The 19,937-nt window shown below is 31.9% G+C and overlaps 1 protein-coding gene across 1 annotated transcript in view; it reads left to right on the forward strand.

Moving 5' to 3' along the window:
- Positions 1-1,102: 1,102 nt before the first annotated feature.
- LOC127734368 (cys-loop ligand-gated ion channel-like) overlaps positions 1,103-19,937 on the forward strand; it is a 34,405-nt gene continuing 15,570 nt past the window's right edge. Inside the window, exons 1-2 of the mRNA XM_052244204.1 lie at positions 1,103-1,229; positions 18,760-18,888. Coding sequence (XP_052100164.1) covers positions 1,158-1,229; positions 18,760-18,888 — 201 coding nt within the window. The 5' untranslated portion in view covers positions 1,103-1,157. The remainder of the gene's footprint in view (positions 1,230-18,759; positions 18,889-19,937) is intronic.

Raw genomic sequence — 19,937 nt, forward strand, 5'->3', positions numbered from 1 at the left:
CCACTTGGCCAAATATGACCTATATCAATGAAATGTGACTCGCTTGTGTAACTAACGTTAGCATTTATGTTTTGTAGTTTCTTTTCTGGAATTTTATCGTTAAAATTACCATTTTATATTTAGTAAATATTGCTTTGTTTTGTATATTTATTCAGCCATGCGTTTTCTGAATAAGATCAATTGAAACTTTTCCTTGAGATCCTGTTGAAATTAAGCAAATTTACATAAGGACCTAACCCTTGACTATTATTTCAAGTTCCTATTGTATTTTTCTATTAGGAACATCAATACTACTCCTGATTTAGAACATGTTTTAATGTCGATTGTGGTATTTCGAATCGACTAAAAAACTAAAGATCAATTTTAAATCTCAGTAGAATTGTTGTATCTGCTACATTATTATTATGAATACAATATCTTTCAAAGACAGCCAATCTTCATAAAGCTGTCTCGCAAAATGACAAAGCTTATCATCTATTGAATGGTCAATTCCATAATGCTGTGTTGACATTTGATTTTTAGTACTTATATTTATATTATATATACATGTCACACATAAAGACCATATATGTTTTAACTATGGAGGTGACACGTTCTAATAGCAAGGTAAGCAAACGTCTTTTATTTTAGATTTAGACTTCTCTTGATTTCAAATATTTGAGTACTATGATGAGGTTACATGGTCGATTTTCAATCAGTTGCAGCATTTGCCAGTTGAATGATCAAGAAAAATACAAAAAAGCCAGATCAGTCGTCATCGTCCTACATATATTTGCTTAGCTTCAACTATGATTGAGTATCCGATTCTACCCGAAATTCTTAGCTGGTTTCCGCTTTCAAAGGAGTAAACGGGGAACGAGAAAAATTGATGATATTGAAATTGATTGAATAAACACAAATGCTTTCACATCTTAATTAATGAATTGACAGTCATGGAACTTCGTGGAAAAAACTTTGCACATCTTCACATGAGTGCAAATATGCATTAATGATTTTTTTAAAAAGTATTCGATGGGCCAAATTTTTACAGATGACATAATTAAAAATTCTAAGCTTTTTAAAGGAATCGTTAGGATTACATAATGATAATTGGTTTGTTCTAATGGAATTAAAATAGTTTGGAAATTCATAAAGTTATAAATTGCAAGTTTTATAAAATGAAACGTAGTCAAGTTTTTTTGGAGGACTACAAACGAAGTCAGAAAAGCAGATTTCTTATAACCAGAAAGGTAATTACAACTTTGGTGTGTTTATAATATTTCATATTATTGTATGTTTTTGCCTTTTCTTTTCGTTTTAGTTTTCCATATATTAATAATAATTAGCGTGTAGTGTTTAGGAAGACACTAACCATTAATCTTCTTGTTGTTGTTGTTTTTTGTTGTTTTTTTTTTGGGGGGGGGGGACATTTTGTTTTCGATTTTTTTTTTTACAATTGTAATCTAAAGCAATCTTTTTTTGTTCTTAACATACAGGAACAACATGTTTTTGTTTATCAATGGAGATTTCTTTTGGCTTATTTTCAGTAGTTAACCTTTTTATTACACGTCCCTTCTAAAACAATTTTTTTTTGAAGAAGAAATTTCAAATCAAACAATTTAGAAATAAATAGAAAATGTATCTATGGGTCACAGATGCCCCCGCTTGTAAATATGCATAAGTCAACCTCCACATACAAATGCAGGATTCACGTAGTTAAGGCCGTTTTGTGATTATAAGCATTGTGTATAAGTTTCATAACATTTGGTTGAGGCAAACTAAAGTTAGTTTAAACAATATTTATTCAGATAATTCATCACAAAAAACGATATGATACAATTGAAATGAATATTAAGGATTCAGAAACAAGCAAATTTGCTTTTACAAATCTGTCTCCTATATTTATCTTAACTAAAGTTAGAGAACGGAAAGAAAAATTCAGCAATTTTTATGTTTATAAAGGGCATAACTCATGAACGCTAAAAGTGACGCCACCCAATTTCGAAGTTGATCTGTCGTTTGTAGTAATAAGCATTGTGTATAAGTTTTATAACATTTGGTTGAGGCAAGTTAAAGTTAGAGAACGGATAACCAATTTTGGGGGACGTACGCGACGGACGGACGGACAAGGGTAACAATTAATGCCTCCTCCGCTACGGCGGGGGCCATAAAAAAAACATGCCTCCAAAAGATGGTTGGTCGGTGCTTAATCGAGTGCAATTAACTTTAAAAGGTATTATTACACAGGCATCATGAGAGTTTCGTGATGTATTAGACAGTTAGTGCAGGTACACTTTATAACGAAGCGCAATTGCAATAATAACTTTATGTTGAAATGTTTTCTGACTTGAGCAGCGTTCACACCGAGGCCTGAGCAAGTTTGAAGCAAGTTTAACTGAATTTTTGTACATTAATTATAAAGTATCAATGCGTTGATTTTGAATACACTTGAAGCTGTAAATTAACTTCTGAATATAAAATTGAACGAGTGGAAAACAATTGATTATTTTTCATTCTAAAGATGTAAACAATAAGACTTGTGTATACAATACATGTTTTACATGCCTATATCCTTTGATCTCCCGATAGAATACATGTAAAAATATGTTGGCACTCAAGGAATAGTGTCTGATTAAAATTAAGTGTAGTCAAAACAAACAGTAAGTATAACTTGTGCAGGTTAGCTTAGTCTTCCAATTAAAAATCAAAGTATTACTAATATTACTTTTTTCTGTTTGAAATGAATAAATATTTATTTTTCTTGTTGTTTAAAATGTAGAAATCTTTTTTTGTGGAAAGATTGATAAAAAAATAACGTTTAGCTCTTGTTGACAGCTCAGTGAAAGCATATTAATGATAAATATAGAATAAAGAGACCCCAAGGGTGACTGAAGAATAGAAATTTAGTAACTCTTGGACTTCTCACATGTATGACCGGCAGTAAAACCCTTGCCTAAGTGCGGTATCCGTTTGATTGGGCGGGAAGTATTAATTCGCAGCCACGTCTGGACAGAAGGGGACGTTGTAAACTCCCACGACTTGTGTAAAAACAATTATTTATTAATTTTTTGCTAGAATATCCATCATGTTGAGCATGAATGGTCACTTTACTTTTTTTTTTAAATAAGAGTTAATTTCGGTAATTTAAAAAAAAACATCTATAAATGCAGCTTATTTATTTTATTTGTTCCATTTTTTTTTACTTTTTAAGATTTCATACCATTTCTCTTATTATTATTCCCTTCCATTTGAATGTTGTTTTTTCTATTGAAAAAAGTATATTTTTAAGTTGCAAAATAACTTTTACCTTTAAAATACCTTTTTCCTAATAATTACATTTTGTTCTACAACAACACCCATTCACTTAAACAACATCTATTCAACTTATTTTGTTGGCATTCGAGAAGTAGATATTTTATAAAATGTAGGCATTCCAGGAAGATACCGTCCAGTGAACGCAGCCTCATATATCTATGCAATGTAGGTCTTGTAAACACGTATCTACGTCATACCAGTTATTTGGAAGGCTATAAACACGAAGCATATCCTGTCAGTTAACTGTGTATTATGTCATGTCAATAATAGTGATAGTGATGAAACACGTAGCTTAACATGTCAATTTTAGGCTGATATTAAATACGTAGCATGTAATGTCATGCCGGATTTGATGAAGTTCGTGTAGATCAATATTTAGGTTTTCTATTTGTGGCTGTGTTTGGATATACGTCAGAGGTGGCCTATGGTTATCCATGGGTACCTTTGGTTTGATATTCTATATATCAAAATATCAAACCATTGGTACCCAAAGATACCTATGGGTAACCATAGGCTGCCTTAGGCGTATATCCAAACACAGCCTGTGTTTATAGTGATAGCTATAATGTTTCTTATAAGATTTAGCTATAATGTTTCTTATAAGATTTAGCTATAATGTGTCTTTTCCGTTATAGCTATAATGTGTCTTTTCCGTTATAGCTATAATGTGTAATTTTCGTTATAGCTATAACGTGTTTTTAAGTTATAGCATTAGTGATGAAACACGTAGCATAATTTATTCTGTCAGTTAAATGGTGGAATTATATATCATGTAGCATTTCATGTAAGTTAAAAAGGAGGGTTATAAACGCGTAGCATGGCATGTCAATTATAACGATATTGATGAACAAAGTCAGCTAAAAGGCGGATTTTCAATCACGTAGCATAGCATGTCAGTTATAGTGATAGTAATAAAACACGTAGCATATTTTGTCAGTTAAATGGTGGGGTTTCAATCACGCAGCATGACATGTCAGGTAAAGCAATAATGATGAAACACGTAGCATATCCAGTAAGTTAAATGGCGTGTATTCAATCACGTAGAATGACATGTCAGTTAAAGCGATAGTGATGAAACACGTAGCATATCCAGTCAGTTAAATGGCGGGCTTTAAATCACGTAGCATGGTCGACATGTTAGTTATGGCGAAAGTGATGAAACACGTAGCATGTATAGTGTCAGTTAAATGGCGGGTTTTCAATCACGAAGCATGCCCTGTCAGTTAAAGGGATGGTTATAAACACGTAGCAGGGCATGTTAATTATAGCGATATGGATAAATAAATGAAACACGTAGCTTGTCTTTTAAATGAAAGGGATGGTAATGAAACAAGCTGAAAGACTTCTCTATCAGGAAAGATTACGAAAAATTTCGTATGTCCTATTAATAATAGGATATGGATAGGAAACACGTAGGAAGTCCTGTTTATTACAGGGAGAGTAACAAGCGTAGTATGTCCCATAAAATACGGGGAGGGTTTTGAAACACTTAGCGTGTCATGTCATGTAAAGGGGAGGGTTTGGAATTACGTATCATATCCTGTCAATTATAGGAAGTTTTCTTAAACGTGCAGTATGTCCAGTCAATTATAACGAGAGGGATTACACACGCAATAAGAGCTGTCAAGTAAAGGAGGAATTATTAAAATAGTAGCATATCCTGTCAACTTTATTGAGGATAAGGAAAGACTTTGTATCTCCTGTCGATTTAAGGGAGGTTTTATACAAAATACGTTCCAAATGTTGTCAATTGTTTAGACTAGGCCTTTATATTAGCATATTAATTTTCCATGAAAAGGTTTTTCTATGCAACTGTCATACAAGAGAGCAAGTTTAGCTAGCTATAAAACCAGGTTTAATCCACCATTTTCTACATAAGGAAATGCCTGTACCAAATCAGGAATATATTCGTTTGATATGCCTGAGCTTTTGATTTTGCCATTTGCTAAGGGACGTTCCGTTTTGAATTTTCTTTGTAGTTTCTAAAATTATCACAATAAATTGATCTTTGCCACCAAAATTATCAATGATTTACCGATTGATTGATAACTTAATGAGACTAAAACGCATCTTTAAGTTCAATTTATGTCAAAAACAAACTTTGTAATGTGTTTTTAATGTTTTTGATCTTTGATACGTCGAATAATAACTGTTTTAAGGTTTTAATCATGTTATATGCTGATCAATTATATGTTGATCAATTATACACAATCAATTATAATCAATAGTCGACTTACGATGTAGGGTCTTGAATGGGAGATCTGGTGTTCATATATACCGGTATAATTTTCATTTAGTACTATTCATCATTGTTAAAGCTCGTGTTTATTGATGGAGGAAACCAGTAGATAATTTGGGTAAATACGGCGGTCGAATCGATGTTTCAAATCATTTAGGGTCGCGGAATACTGAGAACCGCTTTTCAAAATCTACAATGTTGCTTACATGTATTACACATTATCATAACAAAATTCTGGTCAAGTTCGATTTTAACAATTTTATTTGATTGACTGAAAAAGGCGGACATGGATATGGTCCAGTGTCAGCCAAATTTCCAGCCATTCATCCCGGTCCTTTCGCAGAACCTACTCATAGGATTTACTGTTTACTTGATCTCATCTTGAATATTCGTGAATTATTTCCCATGTGTTGCAAACATCAAGTAATCAATCCTTATCGATGACGGCTTCTGATTTTTTTGGTCAAAATATATATGAGCAACAACTTTACTCAAAAAGATACTTTACACACACCATCATCTTTGTACAATTCATTTTGTAGCAAAACATCTTTAAGGGTAATGTTGTTGTTCATATCTATATAACAATGACCTGATTCTCACAATGAGGCTATACTGACAGCTTTTACTGTTATGCACTCAATGTAAGAAGTTTGAAGACCTAATGCCAGTATGTAAAACAAAATTCCTAAGTATAAAATCTGAAATCGGACAGACTTCATGAAGCTGAAGGTCGTTATTTGGATATATAGATTTACAATTCTATTTGATTCCCACATTTAAGGGGCCAAAGAGTGGCCTTACCGTACCTTCTTCTTTGGATGTGATTATCAGTATTGAAATACGGTGATTGGAGGAGCCATCTCATACTTCTTATCATATATATAGCTTTAGGCCCTTTTCGTAGTTTTAGAGGAGTTATGTCTGCAAAAAAAGGTAAATTGTAAGAGCTGTTCTTCAGAAGGTATTAAGTAGTACTTAACAGGGTTTTCAGGAATATTGTGTAATCAATTCGATGAGCGATTTCAGAGGATTTAGCGATATCGTCTCTTCTAAAACAACTGGATCGATAGATACCATCAAATTGATCCAGAAAAAAAGATTACATTTGTAAGTTAACTATAACGGCTATTAAGAACGACAATATGTAGTTTACCATTCGTTCTGTTCTTTGGTACTGGCATGACAATACGGATATTGCTTTATTGAAGTTCTCTGTTTTAACTTAGAAAAATAGTTAGAAATCCATAGGAATGCATAACTTTGATTCCTTGTATAAGTTTTGAAATGATTTTTGGTCCTTTTCTCCAACGTTTCTATTAGGATTTGGTTTTGAAATATGTTGGCTTCGAGCATCATTGAAAGGACATCTATTGTCGAAATTCGCATTCTTGGCAGTGATACCGTTAAATTATCAACCTGCATTTAACCATTTGTCCTTATTTTCAAAAATAATAAACAAGCCTATAATGTGACCCATACTTGGGAGCTGAAACACTGTAAATCCATTGTGAATAGAATTGTCTAATACATTGACAACACTGAGAAGGTATTTCCGCCACCCTCCAAACAAACAATAAAAAAAAATATAATGAAAAAACATGAACAACCCTTTCATATCCGTTACTTGCTGAAGTTTTTTTAAATGGAGGTTTGTCAAGCTATATGTTTAATATAGCAATTATTCTCTATGAGATGAAAGTCATCCATGTCATGCTTTCCCAAAGTTAATATCCTTGAATTACAGCAATCAAACATTTCTCTGTTTAGAATAATTTCAATGGATACCTATGGGCAAGCGTTTACTAGTAATTGTTTCAGAATCATTGCTTAATGTTTGAATATACGCATGTCTCTTAGTCTGTTTTGGGTGTATGTGTACTAAAATATACTTTTGATATAGTCGCCATTTTTTTGCTGTATTTGAGATTCAGGATTCAGGATCAATATTACAAATGCTCTAAACATCAACTTGTATACAATCTTTGATTGAAAGAAAGTTCTATTACCATAATCAATAACTTTTCTTTAAACACCACATTAACATGGCTCTGAAAGAACCCATTGTACTCCTTTTAATTAATGCACCTTAATTAAAATTGTGGTGAATATATTTGCTTAATGATTAGGTTTGATTAAAACTAACTTTTATCATCTTATGTAAACAAAACGTAATGCAAATTCCATTAACCCATACTCTTTCCCTCTTTTAGCAGACTAAATGCATTTATTTTTATTTGCTTTAATTTTTCAAGGTAGGAGAACAGCAAACTGTCATACAAAGTCATCGATTTTGATGACGTAAACATCTTGACGGTTAAAAACAGTTGTCAGACTCTTATGTACGAACATGACATTGCAAATGCTTTAGATCTGTGATTAACAATAATTTGCTTACTGAAAATGACGAAGCAGAGTAAACGTCGACGACACATTAACTCTTCAAAAATAAGAAATCAAGATACGTCTTCAACAACAGACAACTGTCTATGCTTATAAAAATAAGGAGATGTGGTATGATTCCCAATGAAATAACTATCCACCAAAGTTCAAATGAAGTGGATGTAAGAAATTATAGGCAATCGTACGGCCTTCAACAAAACCCATACCATATTGTCCGATATGAAAGATCCCGACATGAAGAATATAAAACAATTCAATTGAGAAAAATTTATACATCCCTCACAAAAACAAGACACTAAGTACAGAACTGAGAGTACTCGCAGTTACTGACAGCTAGTTCAAAGCCATTAACAACTAATAAAAAAGATCATGTATCTAAGACTAATAAAAATCAACCAGTACACATTCAACATCCAATGGATTTAATGTAAAGACGTCATTAAAAGTCAGAGAAAAACATGACCTTTAAGATATCGGTATCGACAGATTGTAGTACCGTGAATGTGCATATGTGTATAACAATGATATTTAGTATGGTTTTAATTTACTGATAACAAAATCAATATTTATACCAATAGAAACAATGTAGTATGTCAAGCTGTTTTAAAATGGCCCCTAGTTTAGAAAAGCTGAATAAATTTTACAGACTACAAAATTCTGCCGTCAACATCAAGTTTACAAATAGACAAACACATTAAGATACATTTCATGTTCTAATTTACGACCTGCGATTTATGTTCCCACAAAACATCAGCGTAAATTTTGCACCTAAGGCCACCCCAATTTAATTCTTTGTTCTTCAGATTTTACCATTTTACCACTCCTGTTTTGGAGAAGATTTCTTTTCAGAATAAACAAAAATATTGCTACCTGAATTTTTTTGTCCGCATGCCCCTCTGAAATAAGTTTTGCCTTTTTTATGTCACATAATTTGTATTGCATACAATGCTCCAATCGTTTCAATCGCACATGTGATAAATCAAAAGTCAAAAATTGGAATGTAAACATGCAGGTGTAATACCATCAAAACATAGTACGTCACTTTCGTTTTCATGTTTAAAAAAAGGGTCGAATAAAATGTTCTCTTGAGTTTGACAGTTGTAGGAAATCAACCCTGCATTTCACTGCAGAAAATTTTGTCTGGGTTATAAAAATATATCTGGGGTGTCTCAAAGCACCATTCCTTTTTTACTTGGTGTTCCTATAAAATATTTGGAATATTGAGGTGACCTTGTTACTAAAGCTTGTAAACACGAATAAAGAGTAAAATGTTGCTTGGTTAACTTCCGGTGATGGTTGTTTTCTTATATGCAATGAAATGGTGAGTGAAATTACTGTAGCTACGAAACATGAGAAAAGCTCGGCGAGCCTCGCTTTTCGTCCTGTTTCTAAACCTCGTACAAATAAATTTAATATTTTCCGACGATGTACATATAGACAATCATTCTATTTTTATTTTTATACATTTTTGAATGCTGAGTTTTGACAGATGGAAACCAATAAAACCTCTACTTAGTGCTCGTTCCTTTATCTTCCGTAAAACCTGATATTTTAGAGTTAATACAAAAAACTAACTTTGACCAGGCGGAACGATTATTTATTGGACAATTAGTATTTAACTTATCTCATATCCCGCTGACTGAATCATGAGTGTCTTGTCCGTTCGTCCGTCTGCACTTTTAATTGTATCAACAACTCCCCTAAACCAGACACTAGTTTGCTGTGAAACTTGCGTAGAAGTTCTAGTATCTAACTATGTACCTCCAACTATAATTTGGTCCAAATTATATTTTTGGAATTTAGTAGCAAATCATGGACTTTTCCATACCTAAATTAAAGTCATATGATACTTCAAATTAAAAAAGAGTTGATTATGTTTTATATACTTGAATAGCTGATGTTGTGTTTGCTGCGACAACAAAACTTGAAGTTTTACAAGTCCTATAAAACACGTGTACATGGACTTTCTTTTCAAAATCTTCCGAAATGTACTACTATTGAATAGTTGTCTTCTCGAACTCTAATTCGACGGTAGCTTTTCCGTATGCAGAGACTTTTACCGCGAGACCTCTCGTTAGTACTTCGGCGAGGTATGTCCAAGACACGATGTAGTTTCGATATTGACAACATCGAGGATATCGTATCGATATCAATATGCACTTTTTACTATATGTGTCGCAGCAAACACAACATCAGCCATCGATATCGATTCCATGTTGTCAGCTTAATTTAATACCTGGCACATTTCGTTTCGTTGTTTAACTGTTTTAGTTGTCGATAACAATTCGATATCGACAATCTTCTCTTCGTCTAAATCATCTGTTTATGATGTCAGTATCGCAATTACTGACAATTAGAATTTCCCTTCAATGGTTTACTCTTACATGTATTTTGTTTACTTTTATACGTTTAAAACAAGTGTCGATATCAACAATATCGAATCGATAATCGATATAGCCAGTCTTCTCTTCGTCTTATGTTCATGTTCCAAATGCTTACTGTGGATTCATTAGAATTCGTGGGATACCAATTTTCGCGGATTACGTGGATACAGGTGTACCACGAATTTAAATGTTTAACGAAGTACAATTTTTTTAAAGGCTTGTATGTAGACTTTTGTTAAACCACGAAATCAAATATCCACGAAAATATAATTTGTCTTTTATTCACGAAAATTGGTATTCGCGAATAAAAATGAATCCACAGTATCTGATGCAGTAATCCATAAAACAATTTAGTTTCTCCTGGTTTATTTGTTTGGGCTGTCGATATCAATTTATTATCGACAATTAAAAAAATACTTCATGATGTTCTCTATTCATTTAATATAGTTTAGTTTATGTTTCTTTATCAAATTTTTGCAATTTTGCAATGTAAAAAATAAGGAGGGTACCTTCATTGAATGTTAAGATAAGGAAATGTTATACAATTTCCAATGAGACAACAAACCACAAGACACAAAAAAAATGAGGATTTAATCAACTATAGGTCACCGTACAGTATTCAATAAAGAGCAACACTAATGCCTGCATGATATCGAGTCGATATTTTCGATATCGACGATATGGAGATCAGGTTTTGTCATGAGTGTATAAGTTCGTTGATATTGATTCGATAGCGTGTGGACATTGTCGATATCGACGATATTGACATCTGGATTAGTGTTCGACATGTATATAGCTTTTTGGTATACATTAACCTTTACCACAATACCTCTGGTTAGTACTTTGCAACCGCACAACGCAAATGCGAGGGAAAACCCGTGATGAAAGAAAAGGTAAACAAACGTCGAAGTAAGATAGTGTTAATTGATTCTGAAAGTAAAATTTTAATACAACAAATGATTTAACAACTGTTATGAAAAAGTTTAATTAACAAATATAAAAGTCTTTCGTCTCTCTTATTTTTCACGTGCTTCATGATTCTGTGTTGATTGTTTATTAAGGTCCCGTTCGGCAATAAAACACAGAAGTTAATTATCAGACTGAATGAAATATTTATTGTCGATTATATGTTATGGATTCGTAATAAATGTAAAAGACGGTACAAAGAGGACTAAGTTCAGTAAAAATACATGCATTTGTTTAATAATTTTCTTAACATTATAATTTCAAGAAACTCGTTTCATATGACTTGTATGTCCTTTTTGAATTGCAACCAATCTAATGACTTTCATCGACTTTTTCCACGTCGCTGTCATAATTTAATTTCATTGAACGATAGTATTCGTCTTTCCACCCACATTGACAAGGATATTGATGGTACATTTAGCTGTTATAGCAGTGCATTTATACATTGAATAAATTCAGCCAAATGAAGTACAAATCAATTAACTATCTCAGATATAACATTTATATTATTTTTACATTAATTATCACAGTTATAAATTAATTTGAAAATTACTTCAAAAAGAATTTTTAATTGACGTTTGTAAATTACTAAATCTCTTTATCAAAAATATTAGAGTATACTTTTATCAATTTTTTGACATGTTATCCTTTTACACAATGGTTGGGATAAATTGTCATGACGCTAAGTGTATTGAGTATTTTAGTTGAATGAATTTTTAAATTTGCTTATTATGTTTGCACTTTGTCGTAAATCTGCATTAAAGTGTTTTTTTTATTAAAATATATAACTCCTCTGATAATAATTTAATGTAAAATTTAATGAAGCGAATATCAATTCCGAATAAAATTCATAACTGCGACTTTCTACAACTATTTAGAGCTATATTTTGCTTTGTCGAATGAGGTTTCTCTTTCAAAATCCGTTCGTTCGTTTGTAGTTTACATAAAACTGTATAACTATAACAGCAATAATTTATGGTAATCGCACAGTGAAGAAATTTTTCATAAATCGATTTAAAAGATTGACAACAGACAAACAAACCGAAGCAAGTACACTTATTTCCGCTAACGTGTCTCCAGTAAACTAAATTTGCGACCATCAAATCACCAATTGATGCCGTCGGAGCTTAAAATACAATACAGTTATCTCCTAACTAGATTGGGCCTTTGATAGATGGAAAATCTAATACATAAGACGAATGGTTTTATGTATGCGGATTTCACAAGAGTAAAAATCTTATCCTTTACGCGGTAAACGAGGAACGCTAATAATATGAGACGAAAAGGGGTTCTAGCTCGTAATTTTACACTGTAATTTTCAAAAAACATATTGTATACATATGGTAATAAGCAACAGCATACGCATAATAATTAGCCTTTTCTGAGTATACCGTACCAGTCAGATTCTATAATATAAAAGTCACATTCAACTTCCAACCATCGAGATAATTGATCTATTATCAAAACCATATTACATTCCATACCATGTGGGTTTTTTTTTATATCATAGGAGAGTTTTTATATTAAGTGTTTGTCTGTTTGATAAAAAAAATTAAATGCACATAGATTTTCATGTTGTTAGGCTAATTTGTCAATCGTTATAGATTATTAGATTCAGTCTGATGTATGCGTAGTTTGAAAAAAAAAGCTTAATAAATAATTTGAGGTTGCACTTTTGATAAAAACTCTGCATTTCTGAATCACATTATGTTTACCTTCATTGACCTTTGTTTTTTTGGCCAACAAACAAAGAACCATTTAGATACCCAACACAAAGTACATTTTACAATATAACGAACCTTGAACCAATACATGAAAAATATACGCGAAATGGGTTAATTTGATTTTCATCAACCATTTGAGACTAAATTTCTCTCATCTTTTACTAACTGTCAAGTTGAATTAGGCCGATAGAAGAAACAAGAGGCTCTCCAGAGCTGAATCGCTCACCTGTAATTTTTTGCTTAAATCTTTCATCAATGATTATTTTTGCTTTCCATTATATATTAATGAGTGGCTTAAAAAAAATGCCATTTAAATGTTCTTTGTATCTTTCATATTTTCTTCAAAAGCAAAAAAAATGCATTTTACCCCTATGTTCCATTTTAGCCATATTGGCTATGTTTCTTGACGTACAAGGAAATAAAATACAAAATTTATACTAGATACTCTAAAAATCACTCAGCCCAAGTTTGGCTGAAATTGATTCTGCAGTTTCAAAGGAGAAGATTTTTTTAAAGTAAGCAAACTAGATGAACAAATTGTGAAAAAAAAATTGTCTTTAAAGGGCAATAACTCCTTAAGGGGTCAATTGACAATTTTGGTCATTTAACTTATTTGTAGATCTTACTTTGCTGGACATTTTTGCTGTTTACAGTTTATCTTTATCTATAATAATATTCAAGATAACCGAAAACTGCAAAATTTCCTTAAAATCATCAATTCAGGGGCAATAATCTAAAATCAGATACCCAATTTGGCTGATAATTTCAGGGCAGGAGACATTGGCCTAATGAATACTTTAACTACTTGTCTGATTTGCTCTAAATGCTTTATTTAGTTTTCGAGACTCATATATAAGTCAAAAACTGCATTTTAACCTATGTTCTATTTTTATCCATGGCGGCCATGTTTTCTGAGGAAACAGAAAATAAAACATAAACTTTATTCTAGATAACCTAAGAATCATTCAGCTTAAGTTTGGTTTAATTTGGTTCAGTAGTTTCAGAGAAAAGATTTTTTAAAGTTAGAAAACATGATAAACAAATTGTGTAAAATTGTCCTTAAAGGGCAATAACTCCTTAAGGGGTCAATTGACAATTTTGGTCATTAAAATTATTTGTAGATCTTCCTTTGCTGAACATTTTTGCTGTTTAAAGTTTATCTTTATCTATAATAATATTCAAGATAATAACAAAAAACTGCAAAATTTCCTTAAAATTACCAATTTAGTGGCAGCAACCCAACAATGGGTTGTTAGATTCATCTGAAAATTTCAGGGCTGATAGAACTTGACCTAATGAACATTTTTACCTCATGTCGGATTTGTTCTAAATGCTTTAGTTTTTCAGATGTAAGCCAAAAACTACATTTTACCCCTATGTTCTATTTTTAGCCATGGCGGCCATGTTTTTTTGACGAAGCAGAAAATAAAACAAAATCTTTATTCTAGATACCCTAAGAATCATCCAGCTTAAGTTTGGTTGGAATTGGTTCAGTAGTTTCAGAGGAGAAGATGTTTGAAATAGTTTACACCGGACGGACGACGACGGATGACGACGGACGCCAAGTGATGGCAAAAGCTCACATTTCCTTTGGAAAGGTGAGCTAAAAAAGAGATCTAAGAACTAAAGAAAAAAATGAAAACAACACGTTATAAATTTAATGCGTCCAAAGCGCTTTTCTGGATTTACCTTCATCAGGAACGCTCAAAGCCGAACATTTGAAAGCCAAGGATGTATAAAACCGAAACAGTTGAAGAGCAATATAACTTGTAAAATGTGTAAGGTATTAAACAATAAATTCAAATTTTCAAACCAGTAATAATAGTAGATATAACCTTTTAATAATATGAACATTGAGTTATACTAATTCTAATCAGCTTGATTACCTAGGGTTAGATAAGAGTCAATTACCAATCCGCTATTTTGTAATAACAAATCACTTGATACTTATTTGAGAACACAGACTTGTGTTGTCTGGTGGGCGAATGACCGAATGTGGACACTGTAATACCCCTATTTTTCGGTAACTATGAAGGAAAACTAATAGAAATTGTAACATAGTGGCAAAGTGTTATGATTGACTAAGCTGTGCAGATATGTTGCCTTTCTGTTTGATTGCGTTGTAGACAAAAATAATTCCAAGACTCCCAAGGCCAAGCTGACATTTAAAGTATAGTGAAATAATATTCATCAAATCTTTTAAAAATATGAAATTTATATAATCTTAGTCAAGCTTCTTGTCTTTATGACTGTCATAATTCAACCACAAACAGAAGGGTGTTATGGTGGCCGGTTAAGGCCATTTCGCGTTTTCGCCCTGCGTATTCTATAGAGCAAAAACGCGAAAAACGCGAAGTCGAAAACGCGAAAACGCGAAACTTTTTTTCATTCCGATTTCGCGTTTTCGACTTTTCGCTCTATAGAATATGATGGGCGAAAACGCGAAAACGCGAAATGGCCTTAACCGGCCACCATAGGATGTAAATAGGATTGTTCCAATATGGAAATCGACGGGGGTACAAAAGAAACAATGTATAATTGAATATTATTTGAATGAGTTTTTCTACGAATGAGACAATAACACAAATTCGTCAGAAAAGACACCAAGTAATTAGAAAATATTCAGCAGTTTTTAACCAAATATAGATATTTTAAAAATTACAAACAAATCATCCACCCACATTACGAGCATTGAATTTCCATTTTTGTGTATCGTCACGTCAACTGCAGTCAAAATTTTCCACAATTTCGACCCATTTGACCAATGTCAAATATGTTTTCTTAACATAGATATATTTACATGTGTAAGTATCTTATTTCCTTCAAAAGGATTGACTGTCTTTCCTGAAAATCATTACTTGAAATTCAGGCCTTATTTTCTTTTGTTGCACTGTATCGCGTTAGCTGGGAGGTATATATATATTCCATACAAATGTTTCTGGTAATAAATTTAACAGAATATTGTTTCAAACCAATTTGTGTTATTCGTTGTTTTTTTTTTTAAAGTCGAACATAATAGCTTGATACATGCCTCCGTGACGCACGATATCAAGACAAAATTAAACTTCAATAAAATCTTAATTTGATGCATCCGGCATTGTTTTACATGACAATTATTTCACAAATGACTGGAGAGATAATTAAAATACATGATATGAAAAGATTTAATATCTTTGTCAAACCAACACGGATGAGAACAAAGTTATTGACTTCAAAAGAAAAAAATCCTGTGGACTTGAATTATTTTAATGAAATATATCACTGAGATTGGTAGGAGCACTATCAATGGTGTGGATGGATACGTCTTGTTTTTCGTTAAACATTTGCCTTAACTTCTGGTTGTAGAAGTTTTGGTCTTTAGTCTCCCTTACTGTTATCGCTTCCATAAAGGTATCTGATAGTTTGAATATCAGAATCAAAATTGCGTTTCCCATTTTAATATATAAACAAACAGCTTAAATGACTGGAATTAAAATGTTCAAATCATATAATAGTGGTACAATTTGGCCTGTCTTTTGCATTGGATACAATCGGAAAATTCAAACAAAGGATATTTATCATTCTCTTTTAGATGTAATTGCCATTAGATAATGACCAATTTATTGATATAATACTATCGTAATTTTAGCCTCTACGCTACGATAATAGAGATAGATCTGTAATATTAGTAATAGTGACATTTCTCCATGTTGCAGATGCAATACAAACGACCCTTATCGTCTGTTTTCAGTAGGAAAAGTGCATTTAAATAACAGGACTTCAGTTAGATGTAACCTTATATACAAAAAAAAAATGAAAAACATGTTCCTGAAATAAATCAGTTGAAAAATATATATAAAAAAATGAGATAAAAGAATCATTTATGGAAAGCCAGAGTGAACCATAAATTATCATTATTACCTTTTCTTATACAAATACACATCGATACAAAAACAAACTGTAATCATTATTTAGGCAAAATGTTTTTGATAAAACGCAGAGGCGAACGTGGTAATTAAAGCTGGTCGAAAACTAACGAGACGATGTTCAATTCTTACATTTATCTTTAGATCTCCTGGGTTCCAGTTAGAGATTAAACATAAAAGCTCGATCGTCGAACGCAGTTATTTTAATTTGGAATGTTTGAATGTCCCGTTGGTATCTTTCACTTTGATGTAGACTGAAACTGCGAAACAGCGACAACGTCGCTACGCTGAGCTAACCTTCTCCACAGGGATTATATCTTTCCGTTCTATATTACGAAAAACTGACCAAAATATAAGTAGAGTATTGCAGACTGCATGGAATTAATTTGAACTCTGTTTCGGAAATTGACCTCGCGTCAGAGTTTGACTTGGTCTATATAATTATCAGTAATGAACTGTTTCTGACATCATCTTTGAAGCCAGTGCTTGCCCATGAATCATGATCATAACGTTTTTTTTTATGTTTAAATTTAATAAATTGTCAGTTCAACTTTATTTATTTTATAGATTGATAAAAAGTAATGTTCTTTCACTGCGGTGTGTAGATCTTCCGTTACACTTGTGCATTCTTTCAAAAGGAAAATATTCACTACTACACTTATTCACTTAGGCAGTGACGACGAAGATGCTATGATTCTCTTTTGGTTATAGAATTCACAAATAAATAACAAGAATTAACAAAAAGAAAAAAAAAAAAAAAAAAAAAAAATAGACAGTACATCATACCACATAGCATTTCCTGATCGATTTCATTTGGCATTTATCACCATTAAAGACTTTGTTCTGAAGCGAGATGGTCGCCAGAAGTTATAATTCCCTGTTGATTATACGAAAAGTAAATTCGATTATATAATTATCTAACTTGGTATTTGATTTAGCAGATTTTCTTGTTAGGGAAAGTACAGATTGGGACAATGATAATGAGAAAATGTATTTGTAACAGCATGTGTTTAACGACAGAATGCCTTAAAGTATGGAGAAACAGATTTAAATGCCAACGATTAATCGAATGTGAAGTGATTTTGATTGAAAACTACAGCCTCGAGTAATGCAGTTTTTATGTGTTGCTGACAACATCAAAGGGAGAAATCAATTATAACAGAACGTTACACTATCATTTGAAATATTATCTTATGCAACATGTATTTTTTAACGCCTGATAGAAATAGCTCTGTCATTCTCATGGTATGAAAAATGTTGTTTATATGTGATCGGTTAACCAATAATGTTTAAAAACAACCTATCTATAAATAAGAAAACGTATAAATACAAAAATGTAAGATAATGATATGTTATTTTAATACATTTAAAAAAAAAATGTAATCAAATTTAAAGCTGACGTCAACTTGATTCCAAAAACAACACTATTACATCATATTCTGGCATTGGAACCGTTGCTCTATGTTTTGTCCTCCATAGGAGACATACGGCACGCGGTATTACAAATTTTATATAATATTCCAAATAACTTAGTTAAGATCCGTATGAACTTTTTCTTACCACAACGACATCCCCCCCCTATACAATTAAAAGAAATGGTGTTTTATAAAATGTTCATATATTGATCTTTTGTACAATATTTTTTTAAACACTTCTAATATCTAATTAATAATGTTTGCGGACAAGGCACCATGCAGCCAATATCTGAAGGACACACAATATTATAAAAGAAAACTCACAGAAAACCTTAAATCTTTATTTGATTATTCATATATCTTACATTAACAGTATAAAGATTACGTTAATACTAATTTTCTGTGCTATGCTTTTTTTTTTGGTTACAGAGACAAGTGTTTATCAAAGTATCATTTCTGAAAATAGGCGAAATTGACACGCTTAAAGAAAATTTCACAGCAGACGTTTATATACAGTCCAGATGGAGAGAACCCCAGCTCGACAAGCAAGCAGTTACTGTAAGTTATCAATTTACAAATGAAACAAAATAATAACTTTAAGACATTGTTTCTTTAAATTATGTCACTTAAAATGACATGATAACATCCTCCAGATATTCACAAGACATTTTTCTGACAACTTCTAGTCATATTATAGTTGAATTGTATGTTGATATCTACTTGAATGTCTTCAAATTCCAGGAGAAAACTGTCAAAGCTGCATAAACTGCATTAGTTCTTCCTATCAACATTTAGATATGAGAAACAGCATTACCCGAAGCGTATTCTGTCATAAGTTGTCGTGTGTAGATGTGTATGCACCGATGATAGTATAAATTCAATGTAATTTAAATTACCTCCTAAAAACCATGTAAAATGGCTATTTGTGGTCAAACGTGTTAACTATGACATCTTTATGACGAAGCGGTGTCACCACCAATGACATTGCTGGACTTAAATATTCTCATAAGTTCGTTGAAAGATATTTCTCCAAAATAAACTATTTTATAAAGGTATTGAATATTTAATACGTATTCAAGCAATATAGTCCTATTTATTTACCACCTAGATTACAAAAAGTACAAAGGATTCAAAGGTTTCACTATCTTCCTACAACACTGTAGGAACTACTCTATTTACTTCCATAAAAACCACCATTCAACCCTCCCCTTTCAAATTTTTCATTTTTCTTTCGAAACGCAACGTTATTATAACTATACGAATGTAAAGGCATCTTAAACTGTTAAATGTCTATTATTTGTGCTTATATTTCTATTGTATTTCCCACAAAAAATAATTTCTTGTGGTTATTTTTTTTTTTTTTGGTACATGTACTATTGACCTTTTATGTTTACAGATACCTCAAATATTTGTTTGGATATAAAATGTCCATTTTAATGAACAAAAACCAAACAAAAATGTAATTAAATCACTATGAAAATCACAAAAGTCTGTAGTCTATGTTTGCATGGAAAATATTTTACAACAGATTGTTTATTGGTCGTTATACAGTGTAATACAGTTGAAGTTTTAATGTCTTAATTGTTAAACATATTCTATGGGGCCCT

Source organism: Mytilus californianus, unplaced genomic scaffold (assembly GCF_021869535.1).
Source record: "Mytilus californianus isolate M0D057914Y unplaced genomic scaffold, xbMytCali1.0.p SCAF_3, whole genome shotgun sequence".
Lineage (NCBI taxonomy): Eukaryota > Metazoa > Mollusca > Bivalvia > Mytilida > Mytilidae > Mytilus > Mytilus californianus.